Source organism: Sabethes cyaneus, chromosome 1, assembly GCF_943734655.1.
Source record: "Sabethes cyaneus chromosome 1, idSabCyanKW18_F2, whole genome shotgun sequence".
Taxonomy (NCBI): Eukaryota; Metazoa; Arthropoda; class Insecta; order Diptera; family Culicidae; genus Sabethes; species Sabethes cyaneus.
In genome coordinates, this window is record NC_071353.1 from 109,827,321 (window position 1) to 109,845,165 (window position 17,845).

The 17,845-nt window shown below is 37.4% G+C and overlaps 1 protein-coding gene across 1 annotated transcript in view; it reads left to right on the forward strand.

Annotated features, from left to right (window-relative positions):
• Positions 1–377: 377 nt before the first annotated feature.
• The window catches only part of LOC128736177 (uncharacterized), a 139,151-nt gene continuing 121,683 nt past the window's right edge, over positions 378–17,845 (forward strand). Inside the window, exon 1 of the mRNA XM_053830661.1 lies at positions 378–1,402. Within this exon, the coding sequence (XP_053686636.1) occupies positions 1,072–1,402 (331 nt within the window). The 5' untranslated portion in view covers positions 378–1,071. The remainder of the gene's footprint in view (positions 1,403–17,845) is intronic.

A 17,845-nucleotide genomic window follows, 5' to 3' on the forward strand; every position in this document is an offset into this window, starting at 1 on the left:
GTCAGTTGGTGGTCGTTGGCTCAAGGTGTGTTGTTCCGTCCGTTCCGTTCTGTTGCTCTGTTTTGATCAATTTTTGTTGTTGTTGCAATTGCGGGTTGTTTGCTTTGATGCGAGGGACTGTGGAAAACGGTGGTTCTTCAGTTCGGGTTCTGCCGACTGGCCGGATGTCACCAATCAAGCGTGACACTTGAGCCGTGATTGTTTACTTGGAAGAACAGTGCTGTCGGTGGCGCACGTGCGGGGGTGCTATCACTGCCGTGTTCGCGTTCCAGTGATATTTGGAGCGTCGAAGTGTGAATGTAATTCAAGTGAAAACTAGCATTTCTCGTGATTACGATAATTACTACTATCTCATCGTCAGTGAATGAATAACAAAATAAGGAGAAGAAACGGCGAAGAAAGCTAGAAGTGATCGCAGGTTCGCGCTCTCGGTTCGGCTCGACTCGCCACGCCTCGCCTCGTGCATAGTCAGTAAAGTGAAGTATGAACGACCTCGAAATTGAAATTTTGTGCCAACTACGGCCGCTCCTTTAGATTACGCCACATTACGTCCATTGGAAGAGCCCAGCGGTGATCAATGATCGTGTCTTCGTTAGGCTTCAATAAGCGCCGCCGTTTTGAAAGTTTTTTCCTTTCCCTTGGCCGGCCCTGCATGGAAGCAGCTTTGCTACCGCAGTGAAATTGTGAAAAACGCAGATTGACTTCGATAACCGCTTTTCCACGGCTGCGTGTTGCTTCGTTCGGTGCGCAATATCCGATGTGAGGTATAGTTTTGAATCTAGAGCAGCCGCACGCAACGCGACCCTGAGACGTCAACGCGTCCCCGATCCCAGCAGACAGACAATCGTGCGGTGTCCAAGCATTAGAAACTGGTGCTCAGAAAAATTAATTTAAATCCGTGCCTAAGCCTCACTTTCCAAACAGCCGTGATCCAAACACGAACCCTCGAGTGAAATTGAAAACAATCCGTCGTTTAATCCTCCGCTCGAAAGTGAAACCCTGTACCTGTCACCATGGTACAAACCACCCATTGACAGAACCCTTCACTGGCCCAAGCAATTGGTAAACTTGATGCAGATGCAAAGTGTCAACGGTACCCCTGTGCCGCCCAGCCTGGTGTCCGCCATGGCACCCTTACCGGATCCCGGCGCGCTCCAGACCTTGATTCCGAACGGTACGTCGAATGGTGGCTCCTCGCCCCAGTCTCCCCAGCAGCAAAGTCATCCACAGCCTCAACATCACACCAACGGAGGAGGAGGAGGCGGACTGTGGGACATTCCCACCGGAAATGGAATCATGGGGGGCGGCAGTGGAGCACCGTCTCTGTCGTCACTGTCCCGGCTTAACAGTATGGAATGCTGGGATTACACCATCGAGCTGGAGTGTCTACGGGGACCCGAAGGTAGGTAGAATGATCTGTGCGTCGAATCGGCGCCGATCCGTGTGTGTGCTGCTGCGAAAACCGAAGTGAAAAGCAAAAGAAATGTGGTGTAATAAAAACTGGTTCTCGGACCGGACGATGAATGCGGCGATTCTTGCCCGAACGATCACAGACGCGAACCGAGACACGGACCGTTCTTGTTGGAATTGCTCTTTGCCTCTTTGTGTTTGTTTTTTTTTTCTTGTTCCATTCTTGTGGCGAACATTGCGGCGGGTTTGTTTTTGTGACTTTTGCTCTTCCTCTCACCTACGATCAACAACAGTAACATTGTAGTTTCCGGGGTTGGAGCTTGCTGGTTGCTGTTTGTTGTGTTGTTTTGTGTTCGAAAACAGCTTTTTTCCTTGCTCAGACCGAAGGTTAAGCAAGAACGTATCAGATTGCGAGGATTGCTTCGGTCACGATCGCTTGACCGACCGACCGGAAGCAACCCTAATTATTGTGTGCTATCTTCGGTTGTGTTTTTGACGTTTTTACAAACCACATCCGCTGGATTATTTATTATCGGATTATTAGTGCTCGTAAAAAAAAAGATTGAGCTGATAATTCAAATTGGATTCATAACGTATGTGTTTGGATAACTGTCGATCGGATTTCGGTGCACAGAGTTGATTCATTATTTGTTTATTGATACAGTTTGGGTCGAAACGTCTTAGAATTTTGTGAAATTTTGTACACGAGTAGGTATAGTTGATGGATTTGATCAGTAAAAAATAAAAAAAATATTTAATTCAAGGTCTCAGGACTTTTCCAGAAATCTCTAACAAAATTGACAATTCTAGACCATGGTAGAACATATAATTTTAATAAAAATGTAAGTAGATTCTTCAGCAATCCCGGAAAACGATAAAAAAAATTATTCGATACCTATATTAGCTAAAATTCAGCTGAAAATTTTCATAAAAATCAGTGCCTGATTCGATCTTGACGAAGCAGTCGGGAACGAAATACGTATTTGTCTAAACAATATTTTCATTATACTTAAATAGACGATACGTTTTTCGAAATTTTGCGGAAAATTGTTACTACGAGACCACTACTACTCCTAGAACGAATGTAATACGAAGTGTAACTATTCAGCTGACATTGTCCAACTTTTACACATTGTACGTTGCATAAACGATTCTAGGTAAAAAATTTAGCAAAAGCTTTCACCTAAACGAATGTGGGGGCTACTGTTTTACCTGACTCACTGCGAATATGCGTATTATTGAAATAAAACGTAGCCATACGTTCTATTCGTTTATAACGCATATGCAGTTAATATCGATAACAAACGATTTTCTATAAGTTGTGCTTTTGTTATTGCATTTAATTTGTAAAAAGTTGCATAAATAACAATTCAGTTTCACAATACAATTATTACGTACTACTGGCACATGAAATATAACGTTTAAGTACGTTATTTTTAGTGATCAAAATTAACGATATTTTCGATACAAGGGCGATATTTTTCGAAACCTTTCGAACCAACACGATCCCGCGAACACAACGCATATTCGCAGTGAGTCAGGTAACACAGTAGCGATTCGGCGAATTTGTTGATAAGGACACCAGATCACAAATCGGAACTTTAAAATAGACCTTATAAGTGAATAGTTTTCTGGCTCTGGCGATAATATCGTTATTGGCGATGCCAGCAGTGAAAGAGATTTCGTAGGCTGCTCGCACTTACAGGAAATCTCATGCCGAACTGTCAACGCGTGAGTGTTGACAAAAGCAAAAATACTTCTCGTTCTTTTTTTCTCATGCAAAACCATGAACAATATCAGCAACGCTGGCAAGGCCAATGACATGACACAAGGATGGCGTTGTAACACGTATCTTACCATATTGTAGTTAAAAGCTATACACACTTAAAAAACTCAGCAAAATTTGCCGAAATTTGGATAGCCACTTGGACAGATTTGGACTCTTCGCTTCACTTGATTGTTTTTATTCCAAGATATCTTGTCATTCTGTGTTTTAAAATTTCCTTTCTTGAAGTTTAGGTACATTCTTTTGCTTGATAGTATGACCATGCGCAGCAACGGGATACGAGTAACGACAAAGTAGCAATCTGTTTACCATGCTAACACGTATCAACATGTTCGACTCTAAATAAACAAAATGGAGGCTCATTGAGTCGTTTTTCTTATGAGCTTTAAACAGAGCTAATTGGTAAAAAAAACTGTTAATGGGAGGTCGCCTTTACAATGTCCTAATTTCTCCTTATCTACTCCAATGTATCCCGTATCAATATTTACTATCGTTGTGTCTTACATACACAAGCACGCCTATTTAGCGTACAGCAGGAATGAATCGTGCTGGCGAACGCATTCTGGAAAACATGCATTCGTAAAACTTGAATATCTCCGAACATCGCAACTAGTAGCAGCTAATTTTTTACTTATTGCTAGTTAACACCTCGAATGTTGAACGGACGTGCGTGACAATATTTTTCAACAGACTATCAAAAACTGACAAAAACAAAATATATATTGTTATAAAACACTTCGCCAGAGTAAAATTTACTAAGTAAAAAAACTGTCACCTGACCTCTATGAGCCCTATTCTGGAAGTCACGTCGAGTGCCATTTTGCTCGATCAGTCCACTGTTGGTATTCTATAAGTCACACGCGACCCGATTTTGTCGAGTAACTCGACCGAGTCGATTGCTACATAGCTAGTGACTCAACTGTCAGTAACATCTGAGCCTGCTTTGTTTTGGTTGTTCATCGAGCCGCTATGCTATCCGTTCTCCCTGCACTCGACAGTGACTGAGGCGAGTCGAGTTGCTCGACGTGACTTACAGAATAGGGCCCATAATCCGTTCAATGTGAATTGTCTCTTAAAAGTATAAAATTTTAATGAAGATTTTAGTTAGACATAAAAGATTGAACGATATTTATTTTTCCATTTTCCAAATTTTTTTACATTGCTTTTCACCTTCTTTAGTGCCTATTGAAAAAACACTAATTGAAACAATTTATGCATATTTCTTGTAGATTAAATGCCTCCCAGTTAGCCTCGAGGTACGATGCTGGTCTGACAAGCCAGTCGCCGTATGTTTGAATCTCGACTGGGAGAGGCTGTTACACGGAAAGAAATCTGTTTCTGTTTCCATGAATAAAAAATCATGAAAACAAAAAGCTTGAAATTTCATGAAATCATTACCATGACCCATGATTTCATGACTGTACCGACCAATATCATGAACTATAACAAGCATTTTTGTGAATATTCTTCATAATTGCTTCAAGCGTTACACGAACTGTCAAATCGCGTCTTTGAAATCACAGCAACCAATGTTAGTGATTTAGTAGCATGTGATGATTCTATTAAATGAAGAAGTACAGTTTTTATGATGGTTTCCGTCACTGATAAGCAAAAAAGTAGATAGATTAGTAATTTTCAGTTTCGTTGACGTGAGTTGTGTGTTAAAAGTGTTATTATAATGAAAAATAGCGAAATAGAAAAATCCGCTACCGTGAAAGTGGGGGAAGACGATAAAAGTCGAAAAGTTATGATATCCTATATTCTGGATATGGACATCAAACCATCGATCCGTTTTAATGACGGCAGTTCCGTTGAGGCAACAATGATGGCCGTTTTACTCGACCCAACAAGTATTGTGCCGAAAGAAGAACCTGCGTCATACATCACCGACGCAGCCGAGAAGGCAGAAACCGATACGCCTTCATTGGCGTAGCAATAGCTTATGGCGAAATAACCACATCTGTGCAGTAGATAGTATTCCGACTCCTACCGAGCCTACGAGGATTGATCCGACTCCGAGCACCTTTCAAGTAATTGCCAATCCATCCGTCGATCGATCCAGGCAACTCTGGTAACATTCCGCATTAATTTGAACCATACTCTAACTGTAAATATTATCACCTGTCCTCTTATCTAGAACCGCTTTTGAAATGGTTCTGGCTACCGTATCCAAACTGTTTCCTGGTATAGGGCCCTATTTTATAAGTCACATCGAGTGTCACTTTGCTCGACTGGTCTACTTATGGTATTAGGAGGGGGAAGTCCTGTATGGCCGTACAGCCTTCATACACGGACACTAGCGAAACAAAGAATGATAAAATTATTTGGAAAGATTAGAACAATAGTACCATTAAAGCACCAAATATTTTTACTACTCTTTTATGTTGAGGAATGGCTAGTGTTCGGGCATAGAGGCTGTCCGGTCATACAGGACTTCCCTCTAAGTAACATGCGACACGATTTTGTCGCGTAACTCGACTGAGTCGACCGCTAAAAAGTTAGTGACCGTGAGCAAATGACGACAGAGTTTGTTCTATTTTGGCGGTGCATTCAACTGCTATGCCGGCCGTTCTTGCCACACTCGACACTCTACAGTCGAGTCGAGCTGCCCGGCGGGACTTACAAAATAGGGCCAATAATATCAACTATATCAATCATGATTTTTCGTCAAGCAATGATAAAATCAATGAGTCGTTAAAAACGTTCACCATGCAAAAACAAGTTATTTTCCATACATATTTTTGAAGCGTAGGATATGTTCAATATAATGGCGATGGTTGATCCGCATACTGTTTGAATATTATCATGCCATTATAACTATGTTAGGTTCCATTATTTTAATTTTATTCGTAACGTCCAATCATTACAATACCATACTAGCTATAATTTAACGAAATGGTTGAATTATTTTCTTGACAGTACTACTAGTTTTATTAATTGAAAAAACTAAAATAATAAAATTCAGCTGACATTTTATTAAATTACCTGGGCATGCAATTGCTGAAGCTGTTGGACTCATTGTTTCCGTTGCTGTTGAGCTGCGATTGACGATATTTGGGCTGGGCTGGGTCATGCAATTCTTGACCAGGGATGGAAAAAAATCGCTTCTACCGATCAGATTCAAATTCATTGACATCACTACTCGTAAACGACAAAAACTTTGTCGCGATCTGTACTGACTATTGATAAACCTCATGTTAATTTATGCTCATTGCATGATTGCGTTGCGAAATACCTATAACAGATTCCGATGATTGGTTGTGTGCAGCGTAAAAGCAAAGCAAAGCCTGGTGCTACATTTCGTTATCGAAACTTGACATTCTGTTTTTATACGACAGACTTCGCAGCCACAGGACAATTGCTGGGCCAGTTGCTACGATCCTATTTATTCCAACAGCCTCCCCCAGCCGAGATTCGAACCTACGACGACTGGCTTATTAGGCCAGCATAATACCTCGAGGCCAACTTTGTGCAGCGTATGATTCGCAATAAAAACAACTTGAGTAACCTTTTTTCCCGCAGCTAGGTAAGATGAGTTTGTTTAGAGAATAAAATTTTATGATCAATGCTAAAGATTTACTGTTTATCCTGTACTATAAGGATCGTGATCTGTGCGTGTAGCGATAACTCACAGCTTTGATCAAAATCGCTTATTTCCCATCCCTGATCTTGAGCTATGTTTCGTAGCAATTTCCTGTTTTCAAAGTAATAAAAGATAAAATGGCCAGTTTTTTGTATATTGTATAATTAGCCGGATGTGTGTTATCTGCAGGACCACCGGAATGTCGACGCAGCCGTTCAACGCGTGATTAATTTTATCGTTGCATTCACCTCGTTTAAAGTTGTAAATGGTTTTTCGTAAATCATCTGCGGCAACCACAGAACCATCCCAAGAGTTGAATGTCTCCAGTGACTCGTTCAAAGAGGGATAAATTCCACCTACACACTCGGACATGCCTTCGTTTACTGAATAGTAGGTATTGAACATTTGTTCGTATCCACCTTCCACGTATATTGATGGTGTCCATCGGTATACCTTAGTTTGATTTTCTAAAAGAGAAATAAAAGCAGTTATTAAATCTTACATTAACTATCAAAATGTTTTACATTACTACCAACCCTCCTGAACACTGGATAACATTGGTCACGTGCTGATGCACTTGGATGGGACAAATTGCCTACAATCAGCATCTGAAAAGTGGAATTTGCAGTGATGTATTGGAACTGGTAGCAAATATCACTTACTTACCTAAGTAAAAAGTTTAGCTAGCTTCTGTAGCATTTTCTCGCCCGGAACTGTGAGCACTTCTACTGCCAGCGTCACCTAATCCTACTCCGCGCGTACCAAGCACCCCTGGTCATGCTATTGCTGCTCCTGCTAGTGGTGATGTTGTTACCACTGGAGTTCCACTGCTGCTACTGCAACTCGCACCACCAACAGTTTGTCAAATCTCGCGGTTTCGTTATAAATTTTCGTGGAAGATGACTGTATCAATTACTTTAAAACGTACGTAAATCACTTTTCCCTCAATTAAAACAAACAATTTGATCTTTATCTGTCGGGAGAAATGTCAATTCAAAATCTAACACCATGTAAACAAACTACCAATTGCTGTCAAAAGAGCTCCCATATAATGGTTTACAGATCATGATTTCATGATTTTAGTCGAAAAATCAGGAATCTAATTCATGGTTCTAAGTTGAAAGATTCATGGTTTCAGTATTTCGCCTACAAAATAGTAACGCTTAGGCTGCGTTACGATAAAGAAAAGTATGAAATCATGAACATTATTCATGGTGTATATTCATAACATGAAAATACACTAAATTCTCGAAATCATGAGTCATTTTTCGCATTATGGAGATTAAATTTGTACCCGTGTAGAGCCAATAGGATCGTAGCACTGGCCCCGCAATTGTCCTGTATTCTAACAGCTGACTGTAAAGTCCGTCGTATAAAAACAGAACGCAACTTTTCGGGAACGGAATGCGGCACCCAGGTTTTGCTTTTTTAAATGTCTGCTATAAGTAGAATATCAAGTTTGGCATAATATCTAAGGTTTTGTCTGAGCTGTTCTGCCTCATAGTGCGAATGAATGAAAATTAACGAAAATCGCCTTGCTTCATAGGCGGGGACGACAGTTAAATATAGTTTCTGTTTATTGTGATTTCGATTACAAAACTCCTTCGTCCCAACAGGTCGAAGGTGCCATACCACAGAGAACAGACATCCAAGCTAGAATAAAATTTTCGTAATTTTCTGTGTAAAAATTCAAACGAAAAACCGTTAAAATTACAACAGTTATCAAACGTCGCCTAGCCTACGAATCGCCAAACTAAATTGACTGTCAATCACCGTCAAGTATTTCCGTCAGTTAACGATGAGAGATAACACTTGAAATAACTATCGATATTACGGGGCTATTTATCGAAGATTTGACGGATACTATTTCGAACAAAACTAGTCAAACATCAACAGTAATAATAATGACAATTAGCATAACAACACAATAACATCAAAAGACCGAATTTTTCCACGTTCGTGTGACAAATCGCAAATCATTTCTAACAATGAAGCTTGACGATACTATCGATACCACACTAGTTTCGATAGTGTCAACATACCTTTGTACCATTCCCATCGTTCGGTTTGTTTACTGATGAGCTTTTGATGTTTTTTTGGTTTTTGCATAAGTAAAAAAGGGAAAGAAATATATTGGATTTCAGTTTTGACAGATGCTTGCGGGTGGCACCGCCATCAAACGAATCACCAAACTAACAAATGCGAGAGGTAACTTCGGGTAACTTTAACGTGAACGAGGGGTTATTTCGAAATGGCCGTCACAAAAATTTACACAGGTTGGGTATGCCAGCCTGGATGTCTGTTCTCTGTGGCCATACGTACTAATATGATATCTGTGCTTGGGAAGCACGCCAGAAAAAATGGTAAAGGCCTCTCATCCTAACAAGTTTTCTTAGGACCGCGATAAGCCTAATCCAATTCGATATCCTGAAAGTGAACAGTTAAAAAAGCAAAGTGAGGAAGTATCAGCGATTGTATGATCCGAAAATAGGTTTGGGCGTTTAATTTGTTGTTTTACAATATTAAGTTTGCATCCGTGAATGCAATTGTTTACATACTTTTGAAAGTGTTGCTGTCAAGTGTAATATAACTGTTCAACAGAGTGTCAAAAGGAACTAATTATTTGCAGAAGACGTTAGCCAACTGATGATATTTTAATTGTCTTAATTTTAACTGGTTGTTCGTATGTTGTAGTTGAAAAGCAATTATTTTTCAAATCAACCTGACACAATATTTCTTTTTTATTTTACTTTTAATGTGGTTTTAACTAGTTGGTCATTTATCACACATACCTGTCACAATGAATGATGCTCCACATAAACATATCCATATTGCAAGAAAATTGACGAATGTGAATCAGTGGTAAATATTGCTCTTTGCATTGAAAGTTGGATTTTGAACACACTTGTTCAGTCACACATTTTGTAGGTGAGAAAAGTTGCCAAAATTTCGTGAGGAAAAGCCCATGAATTTTGGTTGATTCCTATTTGAATTCTAATGCTTACGTAGAGTTGTTATCGACGCTAAGAATAATATAAAAATAGTTTCTAAATACATAATTCCATGCATAATTCATAACATGAACGAATATGCAGCATTCAGCATATATGAAATAAATGAAAAATTAAATACTATTTGCTTTTCCTACAACTGGTACTGGCGCCACTGCTAAATCAAATGTCAGCTCAGATGGGAGAGTTGTAATGATGGGAAATGCCGATCAAAATCTATAACGATTAGTGATAAAGTTTTCTTATCGTTAATAATTAATAACGATAATATGACAGTATAAGAAAAAATACGTAAGAAATAGAACAAAAATGTTAAAATAATAACAAGCCAAGAAGAAGATTTCACTTTAAACCCTCAAATTTTCGATATTCTTCCGTGACGATAAAGTTTGATGGTATTATCGATATAAGATTACTAGCGATATTATCAGTAGCACACTTTTCATCACAGTTTTGAAGGTTGCACCTTATAACTGTGCAGTCCAATTGACCTGTTCGACAGAAACTTATGCGCTGACGGTGGTAGTCTTTGGAACTAGCCAAACGGTGAGAAAGTTGACAGTTTGCTTGAAGAATCGGAAAAAAGTTCACTTTTTCCTTTTTACTTAGAGTGACTATATACAGAGTGGCGACAATGTCAAAATTGGAATGATAATTATCTGTCAGTGTCATTCCAATCGAGCAGACGACCTATCCAACGCGTATGCAGGAAAGAGAAAGAAAAACATTGGAAAAACCGCATTGCATACATTTGGGATGACTTGTCGCCACTCTGTATATAGTCACTCTATTTTTACTATATAAATATATCACGGTGCTCCAAATAGCGTTATTATCAAAAAAAATTCTCCATGAAATCTGAGTACACCAGCCGATTTGTAGCACTTACCACTATATTTGGGTGAAATTTAAAAAAAATCGTAGGCACGGTTTTGGAGATATGCCCTTTTAAAATGAAAAGAGCATAAATCATAAGCAAATTGACGCAATAGCTATACAAATACGCTTGTTTAGTGCGCACAAGAGTACCAAATATCGGTAGAAGTATTTTAATATTTTTGAGATATGCTGCATGCAATATAATGGAAATATGAATGATTTAATGAGTTTTGAATAATAATAATAAATTATTATGTAAAGTCGCTTGCCACTCACTAAAGAAGGCTACAAGCCGTTTTGGCTCGGACTCTAGTGAGTGGCAAGCTTTAGACATAAAATATTGTAGTATTAAAAGGAGTTTTTCAATTTTTTCTCGTATATTAATGAATTTTGCTTTAATTAACTGCGTATTTGTGAATATGTGTAGAGTAAAGAGGGGCAAAAGTGTGATTCAATGGTTTATCAGTGCAGATTGCCCGTAATTTGACCACATTTATATGAATAGTCGAATACTGAGATAGCTTGAATCTATCGTAAACATTTGTTGTTTATGAAGCATAATTGCTGAATTAAGTGTAAATGTTACTTTGGAGCGGTTTTGATGTAATATTTCGTTATATGGCAAATACGGCTCCTATTGATATAGAAGCTATTGCTTGTTGAAACATTGCAGCAGCGTTTCGCATCACTCCTTTTTTAAAAATGCGGTGAAAGAAATTCTCAAAATATATTTCTATTTCCATAATTTGATCAAACCCCTTAAAACGTCTTGTAGGGCAAAAATGCAATTCACGGGCGGAGCAAAAGTGCGATTCATGGACAAGTTTTTTTTTTGTTAGATTATAGTCACTTTAACCAGCTTGGGTCATTCGTGATTTCTGCGGGGTTGGGATTTGAACCCAGGTCCTCAGCGTGAGAGGCGTGAATGCTAACCACTACGCCGGGATTGACCCCTCATGGACAAGTAAATAATGCGTTGGTAATTATGAATTGGATTCAAACGAACTTTTGCCACGCTAGTGGGCATTTTTATTTTTCGTAAAACTTTCCTACGATTTTCTTCGTGATTATCCGTTAAAGTAAGGTGGGGTGTAAGTGCGACATTTAAAGTTGTCTTCAATTTTCATGAAAAAAATAAGCACAATTGTATATGTATTTTGTCTTTTTCTACGAGATTTACGCCTTTTTGACATTAAATGGCCGTTTCTCCAAAACTGTGCCTACGATTTTTTTAAAATTTTGACTGAAGGTGGTGGAAAGTAATACAAATCGACTGGTATACTCGGATTTTATGGAGAATTTTTTCTGATAATAACGCTATTTGGAGCACCGTGTATATAGTATAAAAGTATAGAAATCACTTGGAAAACCGGAAATGGAAAGAAGGTCCTGCGGGCCGAATGACCATTCGACTCAGTTTCGAAAACTGAGCATTTTCTGTGTGTGTGTGTATGTATGTATGTGTGTGTGTGTGTGTGTGTGTGTGTGTGTGTGTGTGTGTGTGTGTGTGTGTGTGTGTGTGTATGTGTGTGTGTGTGTGTGTGTGTGTGTGTGTGTGTGTGTGTGTGTGTATGTGTGTGTGTGTGTGCGTATGTGACGCTTTTAATCTCACTCACTTTTCTCGGAGATGGCTGGACCGATTTTAATGTTCTTAGTGTCAAATGAAAGGTCTAGGTGTCCCATTGGTCGCTATTGAATTTCCTACTGATCGGACTTTTAGTTCAAAAGTTATGTATAAAAATACGAAAAATATGGGACTTCATTATCTCATAGGTCTCTTAACCGATTTGAACAAAATTGATTGCATATAAAAGAGGAGCAAACCCTTAACTTCCAAATTTCATGACGATTGGACTTGTAGTTTGAAAGTTACATAAAGAAATGTGAAAAAATAGTATTTAAAACATATTTATGTAACATATAAGCATTAATTTAATGAAAAACATCACACGTTTTATGATTATTTGAAAATTACTGAGATCTATCAAACGAAGCCGAGTTATTTAAAATCGGACACTTCATTCAAAAGTTATTCAAACTTTAACACTTAAGCACCGTATATTAAACCGTTAAAACGTGTGAAATCAAAACATATCAATCAAATGTTGATTGTATTCAATGTATGAGATGTGTGTGATGTATGTGTGTATGTATGTATGTATGTATGTATGTATGTATGTATGTATGTATGTATGTATGTATGTATGTATGTATGTATGTATGTATGTATGTATGTATGTATGTATGTATGTATGTATGTATGTATGTATGTATGTATGTATGTATGAATGTATGTATGTATGTATGTATGTATGTGTGTTTGTATGTATGTATGTATGTGATGACAATTTGCAATTTTAAAATTTGCAATGAAATTCAAGAAAAGTGAGAAACATGTCAATTGTCTGAAGTTTTTGAAGCCTCTTAGTGGTATACGAACTCTGAAATTAAAGAAAAGAAAAAACTTTTACCGACTAAATTCCACTATTTAATATTTATTCGCGACAGATACGTATACGCTTTGAAATAAGACACTGATGAAGCCTGTACGTCGTAGGTGAACTACGTATCTGTTGCAAATAAATATTAAATAGTGGGATTCAATCGAAAAGTTTTTTCTTTTCTTTGATTTCAGATTTCAATTGTCATTTTGTTCACTTGCTGTTACTCACAATTGTACAAGAAAAGCAAAAAGCGAAGAAAAGCAGTTTATTTAAGCATGTAGGTATAGTGGTGTATAGAATCAAAAATACTAGTGAGTTGATTTTTTCCAAATTAATTTGTACAAATTACAAATAAATTCTACGCATCAATAGATGCTCTTTTCAATCAATAGATACTAGAGCTTAGAAATGTTATATGAAAAATAGGAAGTAAACGTTGCACGGTAGAAATTTTGTAAGATTTGTTTTCGTTAGTGATATTTTAAAGAACAGATGTCTTATGTCATGTATCATGTTTTAATAAATAAATCAAAAAAGACAAGCACTGGGAATCATATTTGGCACTATTTTTCGACCTCATCTTGTTTTCCTAACCCTCTAACATTGTAAAAACGATGCGATCAAGCTAATGACTATCTTTTCATGAAAGTACATTCAAAAGAAGCTTAAGTTTTGATTTTCATGCAAAAATAATTATCTGAAGGAGCGCTAGCTAAGAAATAGTTCCATTTTTTCGTTTTCATATCTAATGCTCTATTCAGTAATTTTTTTCTAATTCAGACATATTGCAAAATTGAAGCCAAGCAAACCGATAGAAAAATTTTGAGATCAATCATTTTGTTGTAGATATCCTTTTTCTTCAAAAGCGAAATATAATAATAATTTTTCTGAACTCTTGTTTTTCAAAGATGCTAACTTTTGAATGAATATCAAAATATCAAAAAATCTGCTATGAACAAATACTTCATATTGTCAATTCAAAACAAATTTCGTATGTGGCTCTGAAGCCCGAAAGTTAAGGCCGTCTGTAGACCCGTTAGCGGGTTAATTTCTAATTTTCTATACATATTCATTCAAGTCTGTGAAAAATTATCTTTTGTGTTTACATTATTTTTCTACAAATATTATAAAACTAAATAAGGTGTTCATCAAGTAACATAAATGACGCTTACATATATTTACGCACCAAAGGAAAGAAAATATAATTATTCTACACAATACGTTGTGAATTTTACTGGCAAATAAGGATTTTGACGAATACGGAACGGATATTTAAAAATATAGTCTAATATAACATCTATACATCTACAATTAAGTTCCTGAGAAATTAAATAATGATTATTGTGGCAGTAGAAAGGCTAGGTCACGCCGCTAGGTGGATTAATTCGGGTTTTTAATTTTCTTAATGTAGTGAAACAATGTACAAGTAAAATTTTTATTGCCAAATGTAAGAAAATTGATTACTTTATTTTTGGTATATACTTTGTCAGTGGTTTATTTACAGTATATACGAGAAAATAATGTTTTTGTATACACTCTACCCCCGCTAATATGAAAAACAGCTCGTTCAGATTGGGCGAGTTCATTTTTAATCTGAATATTTGGTAACTCTATTCATTTTCACACACGCGCAAGACGCGTACCCTATGAACTTGTTGTTTTAATTTGACGAAAACAAACGTTTTGAAAACATCTCAAACATGCGCGAATTCTAAAGGTTCGGTTTGTATAATACGAAATTGGCTCCGCAGTTTCGTCTAAAATGGTCTATTTTGAGTGCTGGAGAGAGATAAGTTGCATATGAGCTATATTGCCAAAGCTGCTGAGCAAGAGGAAACGCATTAAGATTTTTTGCTTTTTTTTAATTTACCGGTCCACTTTAACGTCAATTGTGTCTGACGCTTGATCGGTTTTTAATGTGAACGCATTCATATCGCCGGGGTACAGATTAAAAATGTTCAGATTAAAGAAGGTCATACCAACGGGGGTACACGGTATTTATGCGACAACAAACAGGTTACATATCACGCTAAATTATAAAAATCCACGTGCTTGAGTGGTAAAAAACTTGTTTTTTGTGAAATTAATATAAACCAGGCTATTGCAAGCAAGATACAGGATAACTACAGAGAACATTCATATTTTCATGTAGTGCCGGAGCAACATGGTTCGATAACACTGAACGATATTAGAATCTCCAGAACTTTGACTTGCACCGATACAAAACAAGCATAAGGATCTTGTAAAGTAGAAAAACATTCCAATAATATGCAAAAACCGCTTTAGGATCGCTGCTGTGTTCGATTAGTTAAGTCGCCACACTAACTTTTACAGTATTCTTCAAATTTATGCTCTTTCAATTCATTATTTTAAAAGTGTTTTTAAAGTAACTTGTAAAACAGCAAATTTCTTACAAAACCTAATAAAAATGTAGTAAAGTTTTCAATCGAAAACCAGTTAAAAATTAAATTTACTGAAAATTTTTTATGAAATATACCGCATCTGACATTTGTTTTCGTTTTTCTCACCATCGCAGCAGGTAGCGACACGCCGGCAGTTTTTACTCAAATTTGTCAATTGAGTGCGAAGAGCGCAATAATACTCCAGATTATTTATTTATTTTTTCCTTTCAACCACAAGCTGTGCGTCCGATGACACGGATTCGTAGTCCATCGTGCCCGTAAGCATAGACCCTCATATTTTTTTCAATTTTTAACTATAAAACTAAACGTGTCCAGCTTAGTGCACCAATTCCATTCATGCTCAATTCGAAATAACCTGAATAAAGTTTTGTAATGATACTATAAATACAGCCCTAGGGCATACAGCCCTAAGGGTGCTACGAAAGAGTGACGTAGGACTATGTTAACATTATATTGTACTATATTGATAACATGTGTTACTCGATGAAGTATTGCTTTATGTCAGAGCATTAGAGCAAGGACAGACTACATTTCTGGCATGTGTATGCTCATGAGTATCTATCGCCTCCAGCTTGGCTCATTGAAACAGTGAGCAGATGCGCTACGGAAACCGCTCGTGAGGTTCGAATCTTCGTTCCTTTTTTTTGTTGGTGAGTGACTTAGCCAAAATGTTGTCTCAAAAGGCACATATATATCATGACATTCCAGCTCCTACTGTTTTACCTGACTCACTCCGAATATGCGTATTATTGAAATAAAACGTAACCATAGGTTTTATTCGTGTATAACGCATATGCAGTTAATATCGACAACAAACGATTTTTTATAAGTTGTGCTTTTGTTATTGCATTTAATTTGTAAAAAGTTGCATAAATAACAATTCAGTTTCACAATACAATTATTGCGTACTACTAGCACTTGAAATATAACGTTTAAGTACGTTATTTTTAGTGATCAAAATTAACGATATTTTCGATACAAGGGCGATATTTTTCGAAACCTTTCGAACCAACACGATCCAACGACACAACGCATATTCGCAGTGAGTCAGGTAACACAGTAGTAAATGTTTCAGGATAAATGTGAATATCATCCATCAATCAACCTCAGTGGTCTTCAACATCAAGTAATAATTGAAGATAAAATTGAATTTTCTTTCAGCTGAAAATACCACTTCGATCTATCAGCAACAGCAAAAATTGTTTTAGGGAATTATACAGGGTGTTCAATAAGTTCGAATGCAACTGTTCATCGTTGTGTAAGTGCGCACCATGTGCATTCTGTGTATTGGTATTGGTGTCAGCTTTAGCCTTATACCGTGGACCCCCGTTCGTTTGACCATTTTTAATCTGAACACTTTTTAATTTGAACCCCGTTGGTTTGCACGACGTGCAAATTAAAAATGGTTCAAATGTCATTCTCAACATAACATCATTTGTTTATGCAGACAATGCACATAAGCACAATTTGTTTGTACTGACCTAGCGTGTTTAATCGGTTTCACATTTCGTTTTCCTAACGATTAAGATAGAAATCCGATCGGAAAATGCAATATTCGCACTTGCAACTGCCAACTAAAACAAACTACCAAAACAATAACAGGGCGGCCAGTTTACACAGGTTTCAGCATATTTCGGGTTAGCAGTTGTTCAAATTAAAAAGTAACCCCGTTAGTTTGCATGAGGAATCGTTCAAACGAACGGGGGTCCACTGTATTGCGATTATTTTCTAAAATTTTTCTTTTGCCAGTTTAGTTATGCGCGCGGCTCTGTTCTGTTTGCTCGCAGTCAAAGTAACTCTTTTACACTCGCACGAAATCTCATAAGAAACTGTCAACGCAAGAGTGATGAGAAAAGCAACAATATTTCTCTCTCGCTCATCAACTGAAAGCTAGGGTATAATAGTTTGCTTTGTATTTGCCCGTTCAAACGTGGACACATTTTTTACAAACGCAAGCAGCATTTAAATTTCATCATTTTCGATTAAATTAAGACAGTGTAACTGTGTTGTTTTGTAAGTCTGTACGTAATAGAACAAAACAAATATTGTCTAAACAAAGAATAAGTAAAAAGCCTGGGTGCTAATTCCGTTATCGAAATTTGACCTTCTGTTTTTATTCGACAGACTTGGCAACCAGCTGTTAGAATACAGGACAGTGCGGGGTCAGTGCTACGATCCTATTGACTCTAACAGCCTCTTCCAGCCGATATTCGAACATACGGCGACTGGCTTATTAGACCAGTGTTTTGCCTCGAGGCCTGGGAGGCTGGGAGGCAAAGTGCATAAACATAAAAAACTTGCACCGCCAA